The 22,639-nt window shown below is 42.9% G+C and overlaps 2 protein-coding genes across 4 annotated transcripts in view; one reads left to right on the top strand and one right to left on the bottom strand.

Annotated features, from left to right (window-relative positions):
* The first annotated feature begins 373 nt into the window (after positions 1–373).
* On the top strand, positions 374–20,603 carry MRS2 (magnesium transporter MRS2). Of its 3 annotated transcripts, XM_066625767.1 has the most exons (11): positions 374–575; positions 2,580–2,653; positions 4,051–4,087; positions 4,326–4,438; positions 5,059–5,232; positions 6,791–6,921; positions 8,398–8,514; positions 10,660–10,812; positions 13,855–13,972; positions 15,228–15,341; positions 16,644–20,603. In XM_066625767.1, exons 1-11 carry the CDS (start codon positions 389–391, stop codon positions 16,752–16,754), a joined length of 1,329 nt encoding a protein of 442 aa, XP_066481864.1. In that variant the 5' UTR covers positions 374–388; the 3' UTR covers positions 16,755–20,603. The 3 variants fall into 3 exon arrangements, with proteins under 3 accessions (XP_066481864.1, XP_066481866.1, XP_066481865.1); XM_066625769.1 differs by lacking the exon at positions 10,660–10,812; XM_066625768.1 differs by lacking the exon at positions 15,228–15,341.
* The window catches only part of GPLD1 (glycosylphosphatidylinositol specific phospholipase D1), a 38,158-nt gene continuing 35,383 nt past the window's right edge, over positions 19,865–22,639 (bottom strand). The window contains exons 25-26 of the mRNA XM_066624452.1: positions 21,629–21,679; positions 19,865–20,982 (exon numbers count right to left, since the gene is read on the bottom strand). Coding sequence (XP_066480549.1) covers positions 20,905–20,982; positions 21,629–21,679 — 129 coding nt within the window. The 3' untranslated portion in view covers positions 19,865–20,904. The remainder of the gene's footprint in view (positions 20,983–21,628; positions 21,680–22,639) is intronic.

The raw sequence follows: 22,639 nt of genomic DNA, 5'->3' as shown, positions 1-22,639 counted from the left end.
TCACCCCTGGAACAGATGCCATGGCCAGAAGTTCACTTTTTGGGTGCGAGTCACGATTTCTGTACATTTAATTGCTGCCTATACAGTGTGACGTCCAGAGGTTCCCCTAGAAAGCCTGCAAGTAGGTCGTCGGTGTGGGCTGCGTGCGACCCAAGCAAAGCACGGCCGGACTGCCGCCCCCGCTGCTGCAAGAAGCCTGTTTGCGCAGCAGCACGTCGGGATGCAGTGACGCGGCTGCCCACAAGCTGCGGCGCCTCCGCCTCTCTCGGCTGCCTGACGCCAAACGCCTCCCAGCCCCACGTGTGCGGCTGTGGGAAGCTGCGCGCGTGCGCCCTCGGCCGGCCCGGGGAGGTGGCCTGAACCTCCCCGGAAGAGCGCGGCCGGCCCCATGGAGTGCGCGGCGTGGCTGCTGAGCCGGCGGCTGCCAGTCTGTGCGCTGCGCGTGTTCGGCGCTCACCAGCCCCGCTGCCTGTTCCAGGGAGGGCGCCCCAGCCGCCGCCTGGCCGCAGCCGCTGGGGCGCGCGCTCCAAAGTGCCGGCTGCAAAGGCTGCGAGGGCACGGCGCGCTCTGCGCAAGTGAGTTGCAGGTTTCCCGGGCGTGCGAAAGGAGTTCTGCACACGCGTGTAGCGAGGGGCGTGGCACTGGAGTGGTGGTAGCCCACGCGTGAGCCCATCTCTGGGGCAGCAATCCGATCCCCACTTTCCTGGGAGTAAGCCCCATTGATTGTAATGGGACTCACTTCTGAGTAGACATGCAGAGGCTTGGGCTCGAAGGCCCTTGTCATAGAACGCATGGAAAGGCTGTGGTGACCACTGGTGGCTTTGTGTTAAACCCATTTCTGCCCAGCCCACAGGGTTACACATTTGATTCCTGATGTGTTTATGCAGGCGTTGCGCTGAAATGGCTTAAGGTGGAATTCAAACTGCTGACTTCCTGTCTTTGCTACCTGGTAGCAGGGTTACCCTAGTTCTTACTACTGCTTTCCATCTCTTTTGGTATAGTGCTCCAGGTGCTATACCAGTGTACCAACAGTACATGTTCAGTTTAGTCACAAGCTGACATTTTTGGGACAGGCACTTCACCAACTTATCTGCCTGCGTATTTGGAATAAAATCCCACTGCCCCTTCTCCACTCAGAGCTTTCATGTGAAGGATTGTGTGACTGTTGCATTGGTGTCGGTACAGCATTTCTCAAGCTGAATCAGGACTTACTGGGTGGGTTGTGAGCCAATTTCAGGTGGGTCGTGTAACGCCTAGCTCATCCACAGTTGAAAATGCAGAACTGAAAATACAGGGTACAGAGCTGCTGGGCAGGATGGGTTCTTGCTGGGAGAGGGTATTGGTGCTTTGTCCTGAATAGGTGGGAAGATGGGCCACTGGAAAGGGGGGAGGACTGTGGGGGTGGAGAAGGAACCAAGTCTGTGTTCTACTTTGACTTATAAGCTGGAATTTCTGAATTCCAAGCTATAAGACAGGGGTCCCCAAACCCTGGCCCTGGGGCCACATGCAGCCCTCAAGGCCTCTCAATGCGACCGTCAGGGAGCCCCCAGTCTCCAATGAGCCTCTGGCCCTCTGCAGATTTGTTGGAACCCACACTGGCCCGACACAGCTGCTCTCAGCGTGAGGGCGACTGTTTGACCTCTTGCATGAGCTGTGGGATGAGGGCTTCCTCCACTACTTGCTGTTTCACGTCTGTGATGCAGTAGCAGCAGCAAAGGAAAGGCCAGCCTTGCTTTGTGCAAGGCCTTTTATAGGCCTTGAGCTATTGCAAGACCTTCATTCATTCATATAAGTTCCACCTCTAGTATATTAATTTATGTAAACGTATGTAAATTTATTCAAATTTTAAATGTAAATTAATTCTTTTTTTCCCCGGCCCCCGACACAGTGTCAGAGAGATGATGTGGCCCTCCTGCCAAAAACTTTGGACACCCCTGCTATAAGAGCACGAGTGTGCTGTGTAATGTCACCTTGGGCTGATCACGGCTTAGGTTTGAAGCCTAAATCAGTGATGTCACTTCCAGGTTAATGACATCATTTCTGGTGGGTCTTGACAGATTGTTATAAAAAGTGGTTTCTGATGCTAAAAAGTTCAAGAACTACTGTGTTAGTCATTAGTTTCTCAGATCCTGGTTCAACAAATCATAGGATGGGTTGCCAATGGTGTTGAAAATCAAGTGATCTGAGGCATTCGTGGACCTGGGCTGATCCAGTGTTTCTTCCTTTTCCCCGGGATTAAGTCCCATTAAAGTAAGGCTGTAAGCCCAATTGAATTTAATGGACCTTACCTTTGAGTAGACATGCATAGGGTTATATTGTTGACTTGCAAATATTATTCAGATTGTTAACTGAGGCTAAAATATCTCAAACCAAGATACTCTTCATATGTTTTTGGTGAGACTGTTGCAAGTGAACATATGTTCAAATCCAGACTGAAACTTTTCATCTGAACACGAGGTGTGGTAGCAATTATAGTGCCATCTGTGCATGGTGTTCATGCTTTGCATTATATTTGTCTTCTCTCTCAAAGTACAGTATGAGTACTGTCACAACTACAGCTTCCTGTTTTCCCTCCTTAGGTGATCTTTCTCGACATCTGAATGCAGAGGTATCTCAAGCCACTTTAGCTAGTGTAGCCCCAGTGTTTTCAGTGGTAAGTGTATTGTCTACTTCAGTGATATTGCGGAAGGCAGAGTGAATGAAGGGATGAACATTGGATGTTGGAAAAGAACAAGAGAAGGAAGTTGGTTGGTGACTGGTAAAGGGGAAAAAGAGGTTGATCAAAAAAGATGCAGAGAAAGAGAAACCCACAGACAAGACATTAGATGGAAGAGGAAAAGTTGAACACAAAGCAACCCAGCTGATAAAAGCTGCAGTCCTATATGCTAAATCCCTTACATATATACCAGTTAAGTTTCAGGCAGGGTTCCCCCTAAGCTGAGTACCCTGAAACCAAGCATCACACAGCTATGGAAGGGCTCCACATAGTAGCACGAAAAGTAAGGGCAAACACTGATTTCAGGGGTTGGAACATACGTAGCTAACAGCATCTGACTCTTGCTGGCCCAGCACTATTGCACCTGTATAGAAGTGCCAGTGCAGCCATTGTGACTTGGGGAACTGGTATGCACGCATAACTGGGAGTCAGCTCCATTGAACTAAGTGAGTTTTGATGAGTAAGCACTCATAGAATTGTGCTGTGGAAGAATGTGATGGAATAAAGTGAGGATAGGAAGCACAATTAAACTGTGTTCATATCTCATGCTTTCTTTGTAATGATGTAAACTTGAATTTGCCTGCAAGGCATTCTGGAGCACTGCCATTATTCCATTCTCTTTCAAGTACCCCTAACGGTCCTGTTGAGTGCCCCTGGGGGTACATGAATCCCCGGTTGGGAACCACTGTTCTGTTAATATGTTGTTTACAGTGCAGTTACTCTTTGATAGTGTTTACAAAAAGATGGTGAAGACCAGAATTTAAAAGTTTATGAATAAAAATGAATCTTATGATCTTTTACTATATTTTTAATAAATTAGAGAGTGTCAGTTCTTAGGTAACAATTACTGGTAGATTATTTTTCAGGATCTGGCCTAGGGTAAAATCCGACAAAACTATAATCAGACACCCCCCCCCAAGCTTATGACCCCAACTTATCCGAGCATCATAGAAAATTCTATGATTCTTGCCTCAAAACTGCCCTCGACATATCTATGAGATCGACTTATAGGCTGGTGTCTGCAGTGAGTCCATCTCCGAGATGCACTCTGTCAATTGTATTTTCCTGAGAAATGCAGTGTATATTGTTTCTTTATGGTCAGATCATCTGAGCACGCTTAAAGACGTTATTATCTGAATATGAAATTGGGATTGTGGGTGTCAAAATATTTAAATGATATAACCATCTCTTATTGCATTTTCTCATTATCTGGATTCAAAATGCAGAATCATAAATGCAATTGCACACAAGTCTTTTTAGAAAATATATATTAAAAACCATAGTATTTAAATTTTTATTTTAAAAACTTCTGTGTTTTCTTTTTGTCGTTTTAGGTAAAATTTGATAAAGAAGGCAATCTAAGCTCGTACGGTAGGGAGAATCTCAACTTCTTGGTTATGTGAATGTGAGACCTTGTGCTAATAGTGTACAATCATCATCATTGATGGCTGATCACCAGCATCATTGGTTATAGTTTATTTGTTGGATGTAAATCTGCAGAGATCAAGTTCCATTCATTTTTTGTTTGATGTGTTTGTTGTATTAAGAACTTTGATAATCAGTTTGCTTGTCTGAGATGTGTGTTTACTTTAAAACTTCTCTTTGGCAGAAAGAAAGAAAACAGAATTATATCAGGAACTAGGTCTTCAAGCACGAGATTTACGCTTTCAGCATCAAGTAAGCATATTCCCCAGGAATAATAGGATAATCATGAGAATGGAGGTAAGTGAGGGAGTTTCTGTTTTTACTTGTGTGTGTGTTACCTCTAACACTACACATTGCTTTCCCTACACAAAAGTGATATCCTATAGGAAAATTGTTGTATATTTTGTTGTTAAGCAATGCTTCACATTATTCTGAAGAAGACAGAGTATTCTGGAAATTAGGGATGTTTTGGTTGCAAAAATCTGTCAGATGAGAACTGTGTTTACTGGTCTAGGAACTTTGCTTGTATTGTTTGAATACTTTTATTCTTAGCAGTCCCTGGGCCCATAATCTCAGCCTAACCTCACAGACTTGGGGGCAGGATGCACACATGCCAGTAACCGTGTGTAGTGGCCTGAGTCCATTGGAAAAAAGATGGAATAAAACTGTAATAATAAAGAATAGCTAGAAATACTGAATCCTCTTCTACATCTGACCAGTTCTGGATATAAATTGGTTAAGTAAGATACTCTAGCTCTTCTAGCCATTTTTTTTTTAAAGTGATGTGTTTGTTGCAATGCAGCAGCAACTTGTAACTTTGTTTTAAAGTTGCAACTTGAAATGTATTAAACATCTGTAAGGCTATAGCATTTGTAGTATGAAGCCCTTTGACTAATTTTGCTCTCTGCCTCTTTCAGTTTTTGAAAGCTGTGGTAACACCAGAGTATCTTCTGATCCTAGACTACCGCAACTTAAATATGGAAAAATGGCTGTTCCAAGAACTGGCCCCTCAGTTGGCTGGAGAAGGTCAACTAGTCACATATTCTTTACCATTTGAATTCAGAGCTATTGAAGCAATACTACAGTACTGGGTGAGCATGCTCTTGGACTGATAATAGCAGTCACATGAGATTTCCCTGCCAAAGACAGGAGTTAGAGAGACAAGAATTGGGGCTACATAAAAGGTAGCAACTTTATTGTTTAAGGTAGTTGTACTCAGTTGAATGGCATAGTTGTCCCTTAGAAATAACCATTCCAGGAACGCAAGTATCTTTGCATAGCTCCTTCTGGACTGCAAGTTCTGGGGTCTGTTACACCATGTCTAGTTCTCTGTCCCCCACTCACCCCTTATTGCTTTACTTTGCTTCATCCAGCCTGATGAAGCGTTTTGGAGAACTTGAAAGCTTGCAGCAGAAGATTTTGTGTCATTTTGGTTGGTCAATAAAATGTACTGTAAAAGTATTACTAAGATTTTTATCTGGTGGATTAACATGACTGCCTACAGTTTTGAAGTAATTGGTAGTTTCCTGTCCCAGTTCTTCCCATTTCCCTAAATCAGTGGTTCTCACACATTAAGCATAAGGACCCACTTTTAAAAATGAGAATCTGTCAGGACCCACCAGAAGTGATGTCATGACCGGAAGTGACATAATCAAGCAGGAAAATTTTTAACAATCCTACGCTGCAATCCTACCTGCACTTACCCAGGAGTAAGTCCCATTGACTATCATTGTTAAAAGAATATACATAGTAGCTTGTTAAAAGTACAGGTCTGTAACATTTCCCCAAATGCAGTCACGTACCATGGTAGCATCATGTCTAATATTTTAAAAATAAAATATTGAAATGAATGGGGACCCTCCTGAAATTGGCTCATGACTCACTTAGTGGGTCCCAACCCATAGTTTGAGAAACACTGCCCTAAATGATAGTTTAGAAGAAGAAGTAGCCTTAGCAGGCCATCCTTGAGAATCCTGAGCGTGGTCTTCCCCAAAATTAGATGTGTCTTAGAACCAAACGAGATGTGCCTTTAATCATGTTGCTAGCCCTGCTATGCTTGTTTTTTTCTGATGGAGATAGCACTGTGTGTGTGTGTGTGTGTGTCTGTCTGTCTGTCCAAATTGGGACCATATCTGAATAGTAGCTCCCCTACCACCCCCTTGCCTTGTCAAATGTTATACATATTTGTTTAGAAGAAGACCTGAGTACCTGGCTGCTTCAAAACTCTGGCAGACCTAAAAGAAAAGTTTCTAGCTGCCCTAGCCTATTGTCATCATGAGGAGATGCTCTGACATCTCCTGTTGGAGGTTTTGACCTTTGGGGCAACATCAAGATTGTAAACTACTAATTCACATTGAATGAATGATTACACACAAATGTACTTTCAACGGGTTTCCCAGTCAAAGTTTGAAGCTATTCATATTATGAAACTAGATGTATGATTTCAAACTGACTTAATCCTACTCCTTTGGACATGCTGGTGTGCACAGACAATGTGTGCATAACTGTTTTTGTGACTTTGCTTGAGAATACTTGGGCGTTTCAGAAGTATCTGACTTTTTCCTGCTTTGTTCGGCAAGAGGGTTCAGTGATCCAAGGCATTCTAAAAAGATTGTTTTAATTCTTATGAAGGATCATATTGTTATCTAGATCAGCTATCTACATGGGAGGCTTAACCATCTGCAACCTCAGATTCTTGAGACCCTGGATGCTTTAGTGGACCCTAAGCTTCTGTCCGTGGATAGGAGCAAAGTCCATGTCCTGTTGCAAAATGGGAAGAGGTAAGGCATGATTGCTTCCCTTTTGACCTGCCCAGTCATACATTTTTAGAATGCATGACAAAGTTGACCTGTACATTAGTCATAGTATATAAAATATTGAACTGAGAAATAGGCACTCTGAGTTCTTGTCCCAAATGCGTAATGGGCCTGCTGGGGAATCTTGGGCAATGCCTTCACATGATGGTGGTGAAGAGAAAAAATACGTATAAAATGAAATACTATCTATCCATATTTTAGATATTAACATGTGTGACACATCTAGCTATAAAAGTGGTATAATAGACATGTTATAAGCTTTCATAATTTTCATTTTATTTATTTATGCTTATAGGCCATCCTTGTAATGTTTATATGGCATCCTTGTAATCTGCATATATCTCATATCAGTATTCATAAAAAAGCAAATCAAAAAGTTCTTTAAAAATTGATGATCATAATCATAATATATAAAAGAAGGGAAATGGCAACAAAGTAAAAACAGGTTGGTTCATAGAACTGAAAAATTAATATTTGCAGCAGAACAGGCAATGCCTATTAAAGTCTTAATGAAGAGAATGGTTTTTATATTGCACTTGAATGATGCTAGTATAAATGACTCCCTTACTTGTTTGAGGGAGGGTATTGCGTCAGCAGAGTGCCACCACTGAGAAGGCCTTCTCCTTGGTTGCCACCAGGTTCACCTCTGAGAATACCAGAGGTGTTCCCAGAAAATCAGGCATATTTTGTAAAAGTGGTAAAAAGGTGATAATTCAGATATCTGGGTCCCAAGTTAAATAGGATTTTAAAGCAATACTTTGATTATTGGGGGAATGGTATGGGGCCTTTAAGTCTCAAGTACCATGATATCAAACTCCTTAATTGAATTAAATGGGGTGAATTGCTACTTGAACTTCATGGTTGTCAGAGACCGAATATACACATAGATATACTAGATTCTGTTCTTTTAAAAATAGGCTTCCTTTATTACAATGAAACTATTACAAAGAGGATTTGATTTAATGTATATCAGGTTGAGGTAAGAGTTTCTTGGAAGCATGCATCTAGCTCAGTTCCCAACTCAAATTTTAAGCTGAAATTATGTTGTGTGTTGTGGATTGCAGGGAGGGGTATACACTGCCTCTAAACATAAGATGGGTGTGCATTTCCATTCCTTATGAACATAGGAACGAACATCACAATTACACATTGTATAGCTGTATAAATGATAGCCTTTTATTTGGTACTAGAATAAGTGAAGACCTATAAAGTTTCATGGATATTACACATTCTTTTTGAGCACTGGAGGTCCATCTTGTTGCTCACTAGGGAGCAGCATCAAGCATGACACACCCTTGATTATCCATCTCTTCCTTCTCTCTGTGATTTGACCAAAGCAAGCTGGTTTATACAACCAAAAGACTTAATAATGAAACACAAATTGACATCGTTAATGTCTATGAGTTTTTAAAAAATTATTCTTGGATACTTTTCCTTTAGTTTGTCAGAACTGGAAACTGATCTTAAAGTTTTTAAAGAAACAATACTGGAAATCCTAGATGAGGAAGAGGTGATGGAAGAGCTGTGCCTGACCAAATGGACAGACCCACGGGTATTGTAAGTATACGTTTGGATCCAAGCTTTGTGTTTAAGGAACATTGTGTCTGATTGTCCAAATTTTCCTGACTTGTGGCAGGAAGGCAACATTGTCTAAATTTATGTAAATTCTATGTGCTATTTAGTTTGCCAAAACGTATTGTTAGTTTTCCTTTGACTCTGCCTCAGATTTACAAACATGCGCACTTAGCAAGTTCCATTGAATGAGCAAGTTAAACCGTGATCTGCTACGATCACCCTCAGGTGACATGGCCTTCCTGTAGCCAGAAAGTGCAAGTGCACCATTCTACTCTTTGTACTGGCATTTCTCTTTCCTGCCATAACTGGAAACCAATCCTAGGTAGTGAATTTAGTCTTTGGGTAGGCAGAATGCTTGACAGTGGTGATCTTGTGTATATGTGAGAAGAGAGCTCTTTCTCCTTCTGTAGAAGATGAATCTACTTGGATGGATTACTCCTCCTCCTTGTTCCAATGGGCAGGGCTTATGCAAATTATCTTTAGAATTTTTATCTTAACAGTTGGAGAAGCAATTGTTCTCTTCCAGTTCTGGTCTTGCTTGGCTCCAAGGCAGTTGGAGGTTGTTCAAGCTCCATCAAAACTACGTAGTTATGGACTGTCTTTTCTGCCTGTGAATTAGTGAAGGGACGCATGTGACATTGAAGAGAACTGTTGAAACTCTTCAGGGTTAAGCTCTCAGTGTTTTGGAACTAGATCAGGATTGAGCAGGATTCAGAACAAAAGGATTCCTTACTGCAACTAAGGAACGTTTTCCTAAAGCCAGGACCCCTGCTGCTACTGTTCCTTTCCTGCAAATTTATGAGGATGCAGTGTAAGGGTATTAGAAGAATCCTATGGCTTCTTGTCCTCTGGGGATAATATAAAGAAGTTCTGTTTTCCAAAAGGGTGCAGTGGTTATTGAATGTTTGCTTACTAGATTCCCAGTTATAGCATTGGTTTCAAGGGCAGTTATGCCTAAGGTTGGAAGCAATTTATTGAAAAATGCAGTTGATGATTGCCAGACTCCCAAATTCTGAACAGACTTGGTTTGTGGAAATTTCACCCATGTCTTGTCCTTCCTTCTCTATCTCCCTATGGGGCAGGTGAAGGGATTGTGATTAAATTTCCTCACTGTTAAGCAATTTCTGCCCAAGCTTGCATACATGCAACAGGGGCCAAATGTACCTGTGGGCCAGGCAAAGATGGGTTAAGTTTTTGTTCCTGAGGGCTCTAGAACTATCTGTCTGGTTTTGTTTTCCTTTTTACCAAGTTGCTGCAATATGGCCCCAAACTGGAAGGCAGCAGTTACTTCTCCAATTGTCAGGTGATAAGATTCTAATGCTTATTTAAATAAGCCCTGCCTATTGGTTTATTCCTCCCATGTGCTCCTTCTGAGGATTCCATCCATTCATAATTTCAAAAGAACAGGCTTAACACAGTGAGCCCAATGGTTTTTTTTCTAATTGCTGCATACTCTCTTCATTGCAGATTTCAGTGGGAGGTGGATTATTTTCCATTGGTGAATGGCACCCAAAAGGAAACTGGCATTAAGCATTCGATTGCAGTACACTGTGGATTGTTCTGTAGAACTAGGGTCTGAGGAATTAGTTCAAATATACTGCCGATTTTGACAAAATGCCTCACTTTAGGATGGAAATCCCAGGATATGTCTCATATGTCAACCAGAACACCAAGGACCCACCTTCTGAAATTTTAGAACTTGTAACTTCTGCTCCAGAAAGACATTTTTTTTTGTTAAAATGCATTGGATTGTATATTTGAACGAATTTACCTCTCTTGCTTTTCAGAGGAAGATGAACCTACCTTCTAGAAATGAAACCTGACCAGTTCAAACAAGTTTATATTAGTACATGTGACTGGCTGAAAATTTGCTTTAAAAATGGAACAATGATAGATAGTAACCTGTCAGATTATTTCATAGGTAATTTATATGTGTATATACCTAAACACGTATAAGTTACCTATGTAATAATCCAACAGGTTACTATCTAGCATTGTTCTGTATAGTGTTCTGTACACTGTGCAGGTGCCAAAAGGTAGGAATTAAAGTTGATTTGGGCTTTCACTTGAATAGCGCAAATTCTCAGTTAGCATTTTTAGTTTTAAAAAAATTGTTGTTTTTTACAGTGAGGAGAGTCTTTCTGGAATTGACCATGCAGAGGAGATGGAACTGCTACTAGAGAATTACTACAGGCAGGCAGAAGATCTGATTAACGAAGCTCGTGAACTCCGAGTTCTGATCGATGATTCTGAAAGTATCATCTTCATAAACTTAGATAGGTTAGCTACATAGAACATACTATTAATTAAAACTTAAACTAAGCGTTGCCATTTCTGCTTATGCTACTTGCATTCCATTCAGTAGTAATCAGTGAATTTAATTTTATTCCTGTAAAAACATGGAGAGTATTTTTTAAATAACTGTTCTTCCATTATCCAGGATTCCATCATTCGAGCAAAAATCTATTCAAATAACACACAAACCACTTAGTTCAAATTAGTTCACAAAATATATCTGTGAGTTTCAACCTTTATGGGATTTGCAAGCAGATGTTCAATCCGGAGATCGTTGAGCCAAGGTACACAAAGTCGTGTACAACCTCCAGTTCATGCGCAGAGATTGTAATGCAGGGAGGTGAGTCCACATCCTGAACCATGACCTGTGTTTTCTTAAGGCTGATTGTCAGTCCAAAATCTTGGCAGACCTTGCTAAAATGAATCATGAGCTGCTGGAGATCTTTGGCAGAGTGGGTAGTGACAGCTGCATTGTCGGCAAAGAGGAAGTCATGCAGACTTTGCTCTCAGTCTGGAGAGGTTGAGGAACTTTCCATCTGATCTGGTCCAAAGATAGATGCCTTCTGTTGCAGTTCCAAAGGCATGCTTCAGCAGGGCAGCGAAGAAGATCCCAAACAAGTTCGGCACAAGAACACAGCCCTGCTTCACTCCGCTTTGGATGTCAAAGGGGTCTGATGTGGAGCCATCAAAGACTACAGTGCCCTGTAGTCGGTAAAGGTATCGGTAAACGCATCGGTAAAGCAGCTACCACATTTTCCAGACTCACAAAGAGAGTTTGGTCCAACAAGAAGCTGACGGAACATACCAAGATCCAGGTCTACAGAGCTTGTGTCCTGAGTACACTTCTGTACTGCAGCGAATCATGGACTCTTCGCTCACAACAGGAGAGGAAACTGAACACTTTCCACATGCGCTGCCTCTGACGCATCCTCGGCATCACCTGGCAGGACAATGTTCCAAACAACACAGTCCTGGAACAAGCTGGAATCCCTAGCATGTATGCACTGCTGAAACAGAGACGCCTGCGTTGGCTTGGTCATGTCGTGACAATGGATGATGGCCGGATCCCAAAGGATCTCCTCTATGGAGAACTCGTGCAGGGAAAGCGCCCTACAGGTAGACCACAGCTGTGATACAAGGACATCTGCAAGAGGGATTTGAAGGCCTTAGGAGTGGACCTCAACAGGTGGGAAACCCTGGCCTCTGAGCGGCCCACTTGCAGGCAGGCTGTGCAGCATGGCCTTTCCCAGTTTGAAGAGACACTTGGCCAACAGTCTGAGGCAAAGAGGCAAAGAAGGAAGGCCCATAGCCAGGGAGACAGACCAGGGACAGACTGCACTTGCTCCCAGTGTGGAAGGGATTGTCGCTGCCGATTTGGCCTTTTCAGCCACACTAGATGCTGCACCAGAACCACCATTCAGAGCATGATACCATAGTCTCTTGAGACTAAAGGTTGCCAACTACTATGTTCAATGCGGGTGTTTATTCAGTGAAAAAGTTGCTCTGGGCCCTCTTCCTGTGTGGGGTCATCCTTTGGTATCTGCATGTATCCCAGCAGCAGTTGCCAGCCAAAAGGGGTGAGAGTTTTCCCCTGAAGGTTTGCCCTTCTGAGGGCAGTTAATGTCTGGTCTTGCAAGTGACACTTGGATTCATGTGCATTTTGTTTACTGTGTGTGTTTACTATGCCAATGTGTACAGAGAGCTCCCCTGCTCATTCGGGAGCAAGCTCACAACTACAACCACAACTGGAAAGGCAGACAAAGATCTCAATTGAAAAAGATTATGCAAAAAAAGATAAAATTGACATTACAGGGTGCTGGATTAGCTGCCAGCATTCTCCATCACAACCTTGCTCTCATTTGCACCCTGCTGCTCTTGCAACTTGGGTTGCAATCAGATACAAAAGGGTTTTGCGTCCAATCATGTGCTCCATCCATGGGAAATGCTGATTTCCATGTGAGTTTTTGCATGTTTGTTCTAGGCCTTATCCTGGAGTCATGACATGTTGTCATTAATGAAACCAAAGTAATTTTGGGTTCCAATTAAGTGCAAGCCATAGTAACAGTATACAAATGGTAGTGTATGTTAAGTCTCTCTTTTTCCTCCTCCATAGGGGTTATTTCAGAATGAATGCTGTATCAGGAAAACAGTCTTAAATGAAGCGTTGAAAACCAAAAGTAGTGTAATGCTCCTGCCTCACATTCCAGATCTCTTATTGATTCGCTACTCCTTTTGTAAGTATTGATGCAAGGTAACAGTAAATGAGTTTGCCATATCTATGTTTTAGAAATTAATGTGAAAAGCAAATCCTTCATTAAATCCATAAACTTTTACTGTTACTCTGTCAGTACTTGCCAAAGGAATCCGATGCGGCAGAGAGATTGTTTTCAAGTTAGGTTATGCACCCCGTAGCTTCTGCTCTGTAAAAGTAACAAACAACAACAAAGTTTCTTCTTTGGTCCAATTCATTGCTCTTTTTCTCGTACATCCCATTTCTGTATTGCTATGCTGACTGTTTACATGGTTTACATGCATTTGGAATCAGTAAAATGTACCATGATGGTTAATCTCGGGTTAAGGTTAACCTGCCTTGGGTTGTATGAACTTGAGTACATTACATTGTCTCCTAATAATGGTGACTAGAGGATCAAGGTTACAATGGAGATCACCAAGGGCACAATCCTAACCCTTTATGTCAGTGCTTTCCAACACTGAGATAAGGGCAATGCAGCTCTGAGGTCAGGGAACAAACATTCCCTTACTTTGAGGAGGCCTCCATGAGTGACACCCAACTGCAGGATGCAGCACACGTCCCATTGGCACCGCTATGCCAGTGCTGGAAAGCACTGACATAAGGGGTTAGGATTGCGCCCTATTTCATGCTCTAATATGGAGTACTAGTCACAGCTATAAATTGCAAGGAGGGGAAAGAGTAGGTGCTCTTCAGAGGCATTCCCATCTGTGAGGCAAATATTAACTGACAAGTAACCTTTCACATTGACATGGTTAAATATTTCTCTTCTTTAGCCACCGTAACGTGATGATGAGGCTGAACTTGCAGCTGACCATGGGTACTTTCTCTCTTTCACTCTTTGGCTTGATAGGAGTAGCTTTTGGCATGAATTTGGAATCCTCATTTGAAGAGGTGAGGTGCAGCTTTGCAGAAGTCTTCATTGTAACTAATGAAAGCAAATGCAGTTCCTGATGTTGCTTATGTATGTACACCTGATGCAATTCCATTCACTCCAGTATGACTCCCTGTGTACACCTGTGTAAAATAGGAAAAGAGCTAGGCACGCTGCTTGTGGCTCTAGCATGTCATGTTGTCAATATAAATGCAGTACTACATTTTTAGGATAAGATCTTGTCTTTAATCAGACTTACAAATGATATCATTTTACATGGTGTTTCATCGGTGTGCAGTGCAGCTCTTTACAATCCTTGCTTTGTGCATTGTTTCAGCAAATACTGGTATTTCAGCTTCACAGATGAATGGCCCTGGTCAAAGGCCTTACTAAGCTCAAGAGTTATCTGAGATCTGCACACCTAAGTCCAACATGATCAATAGCAGCCTATTTTGGTCTAGAACGGGTGCCCAAACCCTGGCCATGGGGCCACTTGCGGCCCTCGAGGCCTCTCAATGTGGCCCTCAGGGAGCCCCAAAACTCCAATCAGCCTCTGGCCCTCTGGAGATTTGTTGGAGCCCACACTGGCCCGACGCAAATGCTCTCAGTGTGAGGGTGACTGTTTGACATCTTGCGTGAGCTGTAAGATGCAGGCTCCCTCCACTGCTTGTTGTTTCACGTCTGTGATGCAGTAGTGGCAGCAAAGGAAAGGCCAGCCTTGCTTTGTGCAAGGCCTTTTATAAGCCTTGAGCTATTGCAAGACCTTCATTCGTTCGTATAAGTTCATCTTTAATATATTCATTTATGTAAATTTATTCAAATTTTAAATATAAATTAATTCTTTTTTTCCCCTGGCCCCCAACACAGTGTCAGAAAGACAATGTGGCCCTCCTACCAAAAACTTTGGACACCCTGGTTTAGAACAAACTTCTGGCTAGCCTGGTAGCTTTAGCCCCAGGCAGTGAAGAGAGCGACGAGGGGTCCTCAAAGCAAACTCCTTTTTTGGTAGGGCCCCCAATGTGCTGGTGGGAGGATAAGTGGTTGTATGATAACCTGGGGGAGGAGCCAATTTAACCTCCTGATGATGGTTTTGCTAATCAGTATAGTTGCTTACCCTCTGCTTTGAGGTCTCTTCCCCATTGTGCTCAGCTGAAGAATAGTCTTCTTGAGAAATGCTTCTGAAAGAGGTGAAAAAGAGAGAGATGTTGCTGGAGTTGAGACTTTTTTTGAAGCCAAGTCATTTGCCATTAATCCTGTGGCTTTGTATCGTGCCAGGACCGCAGGATTTTCTGGCTCGTGACAGGGATTATGTTCCTGGGCAGTGGCCTGATTTGGCGGCGTCTGCTGTCGTTCCTTGGGCGACATTTAGAAACTTCATTACCACCACCTGTGAGTACAAGGCGATTAAAAGTTGCATTCAGTCACCGCCTGATTTTTATCCCCAACACCCCAGTTTCTCAGAACTGCTAGTAGAACAATGCAACAATGTTCTGAAATAACAGTGTTCTGAAAGGCCTGTTTATGAAGCAGACAAGAGTGGCCAATTCATTGCTGCTGTTTATGGCAACCTGTTGATAGGCTTTGTTTTGTGAGTAGCTTTATTGTAGTTTTGTGAGTCTGACAGTCCTGCGTCGCTTAGCGACGGATGCGAACCGGCACCCCTGTTGCCAAGTGAAGCTTGACACAAAACCTCTGAAATGTGAGGGGAGCAGCTCTCCCCTCACCTCCTAAGGCTTTTCTGAGCATCGGAGAGGCAGCGCGCATCCATGAGCTGTCTCTCAGAATGCCTGTTTCAGGTAAAAAGACACAGCTTCTGGTTACCGGGAAACTGGAAGTCACATGTTTTTGGCCAAAACAGCCAATCTGAGCCTCTCAAAGGCTCAGAAAAGCCTTCCAATTGGCTGATATCCCTCTCCACCCACCCGTTTTTCAGAATGGCTAGCATCAGGAAATGAGACACAACTTGGTGAGAGATTGCAGCTGTCATTTTGCAAGTCCCTGAACCAGTGAGAAGCTTTGGAGAAGGAAGGCATTTGAGATATTCATCCCTGGGGTTAAGATTATTTAAGGCACAATCCTAACCCATTTTCCAACACTGACGTAAGGGCCACGCAGCTCCAAGGTAACAAACATTTCCTTATTTTGAGGAGGCTTCCTTGAGTGCCACCCAACTGCAGCCTGCAGCACATGTCCCTTTGGGACAGCTATGCCAGTGCTGAAAAGTTGGTTTGGCTCTCAATCACACACCAGTCTGAGTTTTAACCAGCCCCATCCTACCTTTTTGGCAGTTGTTGCTTCTGATCCTAAATGGATGTGTGACATTATTTCAAGATGATCCCTTACCACAATCTTTGGAGCAGGAGACTGCTTTAAACAACAATGGAGCTGCTTGATAAGCCAGTTCATGTCAATAACTTGTCTTGTGGAATAGATGCCACATAACTGCATCTCCAGTGACTGTGCTGCCGCTGCAATTTTTGCTCCATATATACCCGATACAAATAATTAAACAGCCCATTCAACCCACAATTCTTTTAAAATATGCAATTAATTCAACATTGTGTGCAGAGAGGCACTGTGACTCTCCTGGTCAGGATATGTGCAGTTAGTCATGTAGTGGATTTGAGATCTTGTGTGCTGACTATTCATTTGTTTTCCAACTCCCAAATGTAATATGTTTTCTTTTTCTAGATGCCAGCTCTGCTGAAAAGAACTCAACCAGCCAGTGGGAAAGTTGAATTTAAATCTGATTTCAAAACAGAACCTCTTGGGTCAAACAGAAGCACACTAACCAATGAATGATCTGATTTGTTATTACTCCCACGTAACTGAACTTTAGACCATCTTCCTGGGTGTTACTGTAGTGAATTATAGTAGTCTTTAACCTGTGACTTTGAAGATATGCCAAAGATGTGCAACTGAAATCAGATGTGCAACTGAAATGGAGAAAAAAGTCCAGCAGAATGTTGTGCCCCATAGTAGAAAAAGCAAGCAAGTGTGAACTACACAACTGTTAAGTGTCTTCCATTTGATGGTATCTGTGCAACTTCTGCTTTGGTCTAACCTTTAGTCACTTAAAAAGACAAACGATTCATTCTCCCTCCATATTATGTTGGATTGCATAATCCAGCCCAGAAAAATTACTTATGTTTTGAAATGGGTTTCACTTGTGTTGCTTCATTGTTCTGTACAGGATAAATATGCCATTACACTGTCTCTAGGCAGTATGCTTAGCTTTAACAGAACTAGGTGGCATCATCATCCTCAGCAGAAAATTGATACTGGAACGTTAGTATTGTTTAGCCATGTTGTAAATTTTAACATGTTTATAACTGCTTTCACTTTTGAAGGTAGTATATCACAGATGAAATATTTAGGAATTTATTGCAGAGATTGAAGATTAGAAGGGGCACTTCTTGATGATGAGTATTCAGTGTTGAAAGTTCTTGGCTGCTGGCCCATTTAGTTGAGCGCTGTGATTTACCCATTTGATGGAGCTCTATGATCTGTATATGTAAGCAAGTGGTCCTTGTAGGTTAACTTCCAATTACAATGATGCTCTAAGTCAGTGTTCTTCATCCTTGGGGTCATGACTCCAATGGGGTCATGGCACTTTATCTGTCAAGTTATGGGGGCTCCTGGGGTTATGAGAGTTGTCTTCTCCCTCCCACCCTCATTGTGTTAAACGAGCTGTGGTGCTCTCAGGGCCTAGGGATGGTTTCTAATTTGGTGGGGGGAAAGGAAGCGGCTATGGGGAGGAGAAAGGGCGCATGACCTTCTGACAAGACATACTTGAGGGCTATCAGGTACCCACTCCCCTTGTCCCCTCCATGCCTCTGGGATTGTGTTTCTCCCTCAGGAAGAAGCAGGAGCAGCTGTTACAAACTTTCAGCTCAGGATAGTGTCTTGCTCTCTCTCTCACACACACTCACACTCACACACACAGTAAGGAAATATAAAATCTGGCAAGTTTTCCTGTGGGGCAAAAGCAGCTTCCACAGCCGTCATGTGGTTGGTGGGAATTGGATGGGTAGTCAAGGCAGAGGAGTTATAGCAGCTTCCCAGACTGTGGGTTGTGAGCCAATTTCAGGTAGGTCTCCATTCATTTCAATATTTTATTTTTAAAATATTAGACTTGTATGTGTCTGTATTTGGGGAAATGTGACACATCTGTACTTTTAACAGGCTACTATGTATATCAGGGGTGCTCACACTTTTTTGGCTCGAGAGCTACTTTGAAACCCAGCAAGGCCCAGAGATCTACCAGAGTTTTTTTTACAATGTTCGCGCCATCATAACATATAACATTTATGTGTACAATGTATGTTGGTGTACCTTGAGCCCCACTGAGTATAACAGGACTTACTCCTGAGTAGACATGCCTAGGATTAGGCTGTGAGGCTGCAATCCTAGCCACACTTACCTGGGAGTTAGCCTCATTGAGTACAATGGGCCTTACTCCAGGTGTTTCCTCCCAGAGGCACCTGGAGGGGGGGTCGGCACTTCACGATCTACTCATTTTGCCTCGTGATCTACTGGTAGATTGTGATCCACCTATTGAGCACCCCTGATGTATATGCTTTTAACAGTGATAGTCAATGGGACTTACTTCTGGGTAGTATTCCGGCCTAGGATTGTTAAAAATTTTCCTGCTTGGTGTTGTCACTTCTAGTCATGACATCACTTCTGGTGAGTCCTGATAGATTCTCAATCTAAAAAGTGGGTCCCAAAGCTAAAAGTTTGAGAACCACTGAGTTACAGGTTTGCAAGGGTGACCTTCAGATTGGTTTTCCTCTGCCCCACTGTTGTCAGGCAGCAGTGGTATTGTCCGGGCACAGGGATGCTTTGGCCAGGGGGGAGAAGAAAAGGTGAACCAAGGGGGAGAAACACCAAACAACCCCATGGGGTGGAGTGATTGAGGGGAGGAGGGGACCCTGGTTGGATGGTAAAGGTGGGGAAGAAGCAGCAGCTGTTGGCAGTGAGGCACAAAGCACCTGCTTCCACTCCTTTCTCTTGTGCTGTGCTAGATTCCAGGTGGCTGCTTCTTCCATGGCACTGTTATCTGGGATGAAAAACCTCCCATCACCAGCAGAACTAGCAGCAGCAGTTCCTGGGAGCAGAGTGAGCTTCACCCTAGCAGCAACAGTGGAAGCAGGATATGCTTTGTGGGGGTGAACACAGTGGGGAAAGAGGTGGTTGCTGCAGCCAGTGTGGTCAGTTGGGGGAAGGGCAAAACAACTGGTGGTGACACTGGGGCAGGCAAAGATCACAGAGTAAAGGCTCCAGGCAGGACTTGTCATTTGGTTGTGATGTAATGATGCCATGTTGCCACAAAACTCCCGAGTTGCTGTTTGGGTCCCCAGACCTATACTTTAGTTTTTGGATTCCTGTTTCAAAAAAGGTTGAAGGCCACTGCCCTGGAGAGAACACTTTATTTCAATCATCCCAACCCCAAAACACCTGAGAGCAGAGCCACTGCTGAGTAGATTCAGGCACCCTGATAACAGATGCAAAAGCAGGCTTTTAGGCACATATACCCAGCGGGCTGGGGGAAAACCATCTGCCCAGTAGACTGTTCCTCACTTCAAGTCAACAGCTAACATTTTGCATATGAGGCTCCTTAGAAGTTAAAATTCATTCTGTCAGGAAGCCTGGAATTGATTCCCTCTCCTTTGCCAAACAGTTGATTGACAGGATTTTAGCTCATGTTGCTAGTCTTCATGTTCCTTAGGAATGAAGTGACAGGTGATTCAGGTGTCACTTCAGACTTCTCTTAATGGCAAAGTAATTAGGACCTGGGAGAAATGTCCATATGTCATAGGTGGCTAGCTTGTAACCTACCGAACACAGCTAAAGCAGTGATATTTAATGACTGTAAAAGAAAATGCTACTCAAAAAGGGTAACTGTTACTACTTTATTACATACGAGACAAGGCAGTAAAATCTCAGGTATTGGTTTGGGATTTAAAGTTAGGTAGATTAACTCATTAACTTAATACACCACTTAATACAGTGTGAAAGACTGTCTGACTTGCAGGAAAAAAGTTTGTATTTTATGGGAATAAAATTTAGGCACTCAAAATCTGAACAGACGTATGAGCCAATTTCCAAATCATGGTGAGTTTATTAAATATCTGTTTTGTAGTTTGCACTGTTGAATTCTGAAATGCAAAACAAATGTAGATCCTTCCCATGATTTGCAGTTTATTTTCCTTGGTAGTGGATGATGACTTAGAACTGAAAATACAGTTGTCTGTCTTTTCGTGATTTAGGGTTCAATCCTATCCAATTTCCCATCACCGATGCAGCCAAAATGCATCTCTGAGGAAGGGAAGCAAACGATTCCTTACCTTGAAGAGATCTCCATGACTGCCTCCCAGCTTCAGAATGCAGTGCATGCCCCATTGGCATGGCTGCATCAGCACTGGAAAGTTGGATAGGATTGGATCCTTGAATTCTTATAAGCTGGGAGGCAGTATCTACTGGCTGTTCAATTGTTGAGTCTGCAATGGAGAACACTTCTCTAATTTCACTCCATCAAGGCTTATTGCCTTTCCTGGCACAAAAATACTAGTGTACTAAAGTGTACTGTAAACTGCAATAAATAAATTATGAATCCATGAATGTGGTGTGAAGTGTCATGCAACACCTGAAAGCAACAAGAGTGTTTTCAGAAGAATTTCCACTCCTTACAGACACACATAGAGCAATACTAATCTGAGGCTGCAGTCCTATCCACATTTATCTGGGAGGAAGTCCCAATGACTTTAATGGTACTTCTGAGTAGACATGCATAGAATTGAGCTCCAAAGCATTTTTACTTTCATTATAAACAATAGCACTGTTCATAGGTCAGTAACAGATTGTGTATATGATGCATTTCTTCAAGGGGTACAATTTCACAGAAGTTACGTATGAAGCATAGGTCATTCAACAGTGAACAGTGCGGTAATTAAAAGGTGTAGATAAAAAGCTTTCCACTAAGCCGGGCTTCTGCTGAACTTCTCTCAGCAGCAATAACAACTTCATTCTGCAAGAGAGAAAGCAGCTTCCTGTCAGCATGAGAATTCCACTTCATTTATAAGGAAGTGCATTGTCATCCTAAGACTTAACTGGATCATTTTCTTTCCAAGGCATAATAAGTCTGTCTTCAGCAATGTGGCCTTTTTAAAAATCAGCATGATATGCAGGTATCCTATGGGAGTGGGGGAGGGAGAAGCTTGGATTGGGACTGTGGCATCAGTTAACAAGTGATTATGATGATGCCCCATTCTTCCTACCATGAAGGAAACAAATCTGCTTTCACTGTGACAAATGCAGAAACTGACTGGGGTGGTCTAAGAAAAGATGTGATGAGATTATGGTTTTCAGCTATTTCCTCCAAGGTTCCCTGGAAGCAGAATTTAAGGAACTAAAACCAGGAAATTCAAAAGTACAGTTCTGGCAAACATCAGGGACGGGTAAAACCTGAGCTCCAATTTCAGACAGAAGGGCAAATATGCTTTTAAAAATGATAAAGACAGGGCAGGAATAACTCTTTTAAATTATTTTGCTGAGGCCATGTAAGTCCTCTAGGTGGCCACTGAGTTTTTTCTTTAATATCTCATAAATAGGGAAACAGATAGCTAGCAACCAAGCTTGTTTTTTAACAAGCAAAAACAAGCAATACTTGTTACCTTTGATCCCGATTTTACTGTAGTCACCGCACTCCCAAATCTTGCTCTTTCCTGTAATAGTAATAAAAGCCTATTAAGCATCATGAATTTTCAATCATTAATACAGAAATCCTTTTAAAGAAATGAAGAAATGCTTGTTTTTTTTCCCCCCCCATAGATATTTACACTGGTGTAACAGACCAAAGATATCTAGTCCAACTTTAGACCTAAAGGTAAGGCCATTGTGTCCCATCCCCCCTTCTCTGTGGTTGATTGGCCAGTGCAATCCTAGTGACAGTGGGCAATAGGCAAGAGCACCACCAAAAGATGCTTGCTGACAAAACCGTCCCAGGCTATGTTAAATAAAAGGCCATGTTAAATAAATACATGCCATAAACAAAGAAAACAGTTTAGGTTTTTAGTTAGTTTGGCCTTTGGGGAAACTACCAGTTCTTTGAACAGTTCTAGACTGGTTCTTGACATGTTTACTTAGTCACGAATTTCACCGAGTTCAGTATAATAAATGTGCTTAGAAACTGATCATAATTTTCCCAAAATGAAATTTTGGTTGGTATCTCCGAGTCACCCTTTCTATTGTCCCATTTGATCTTCAGAGGAAGCGACACCCTTTGTTTTCTCCACAGGTCTTAACAGACACTAGAGCTGAAATCACAAGATACCCTTCATAAATCAGTGCAACTGGATCCTGTTGATCTAATGCAAGGCTTTTCAGACTGGGGCATTACAATGCCCCAGCCTATGGGCCCTGGCCTCTGCCCCCTTAAGAGGCGGGGGCAGGGAGGAGGCTCAGGGGACTGCAGGGGCTTGGGTGCACTTACCCGAGCCTCCTGCAACCTCCCGGGGGTGTGGGGAGCCCTGTATGACCTTCTGCAGGGCTCCCTACAGCTTCAGAAGTGAAAGTGGAGCGCAGAAGGTCGCGCAGGGCTCCCCACACCCCCGGGGGGTTGCAGGAGGCTCGGGTAAGTGCATCCAAGCCCCTATAGGCCCCTGAGCTGTGTAATCCTGGGGATC

Source organism: Tiliqua scincoides, chromosome 4 (assembly GCF_035046505.1).
Source record: "Tiliqua scincoides isolate rTilSci1 chromosome 4, rTilSci1.hap2, whole genome shotgun sequence".
NCBI lineage: Eukaryota > Metazoa > Chordata > Lepidosauria > Squamata > Scincidae > Tiliqua > Tiliqua scincoides.
Note: the sequence above shows the minus strand (reverse complement) of the source record. Positions and strands in the feature narration are given on the sequence as shown.

Excerpts from the sequence above, each read along its gene's own strand:
- MRS2 (XM_066625767.1), top strand. The coding sequence starts at position 389 with ATGGAGTGCGCGGCGTGGCTGCTGAGCCGGCGGCTGCCAGTCTGTGCG. Across the intron at positions 8,515-10,659 it reads TGGACAGACCCACGGGTATT|TGAGGAGAGTCTTTCTGGAA; the intron begins GTAAGTATACGT and ends TGTTTTTTACAG. Across the intron at positions 13,973-15,227 it reads TGGAATCCTCATTTGAAGAG|GACCGCAGGATTTTCTGGCT; the intron begins GTGAGGTGCAGC and ends GTATCGTGCCAG.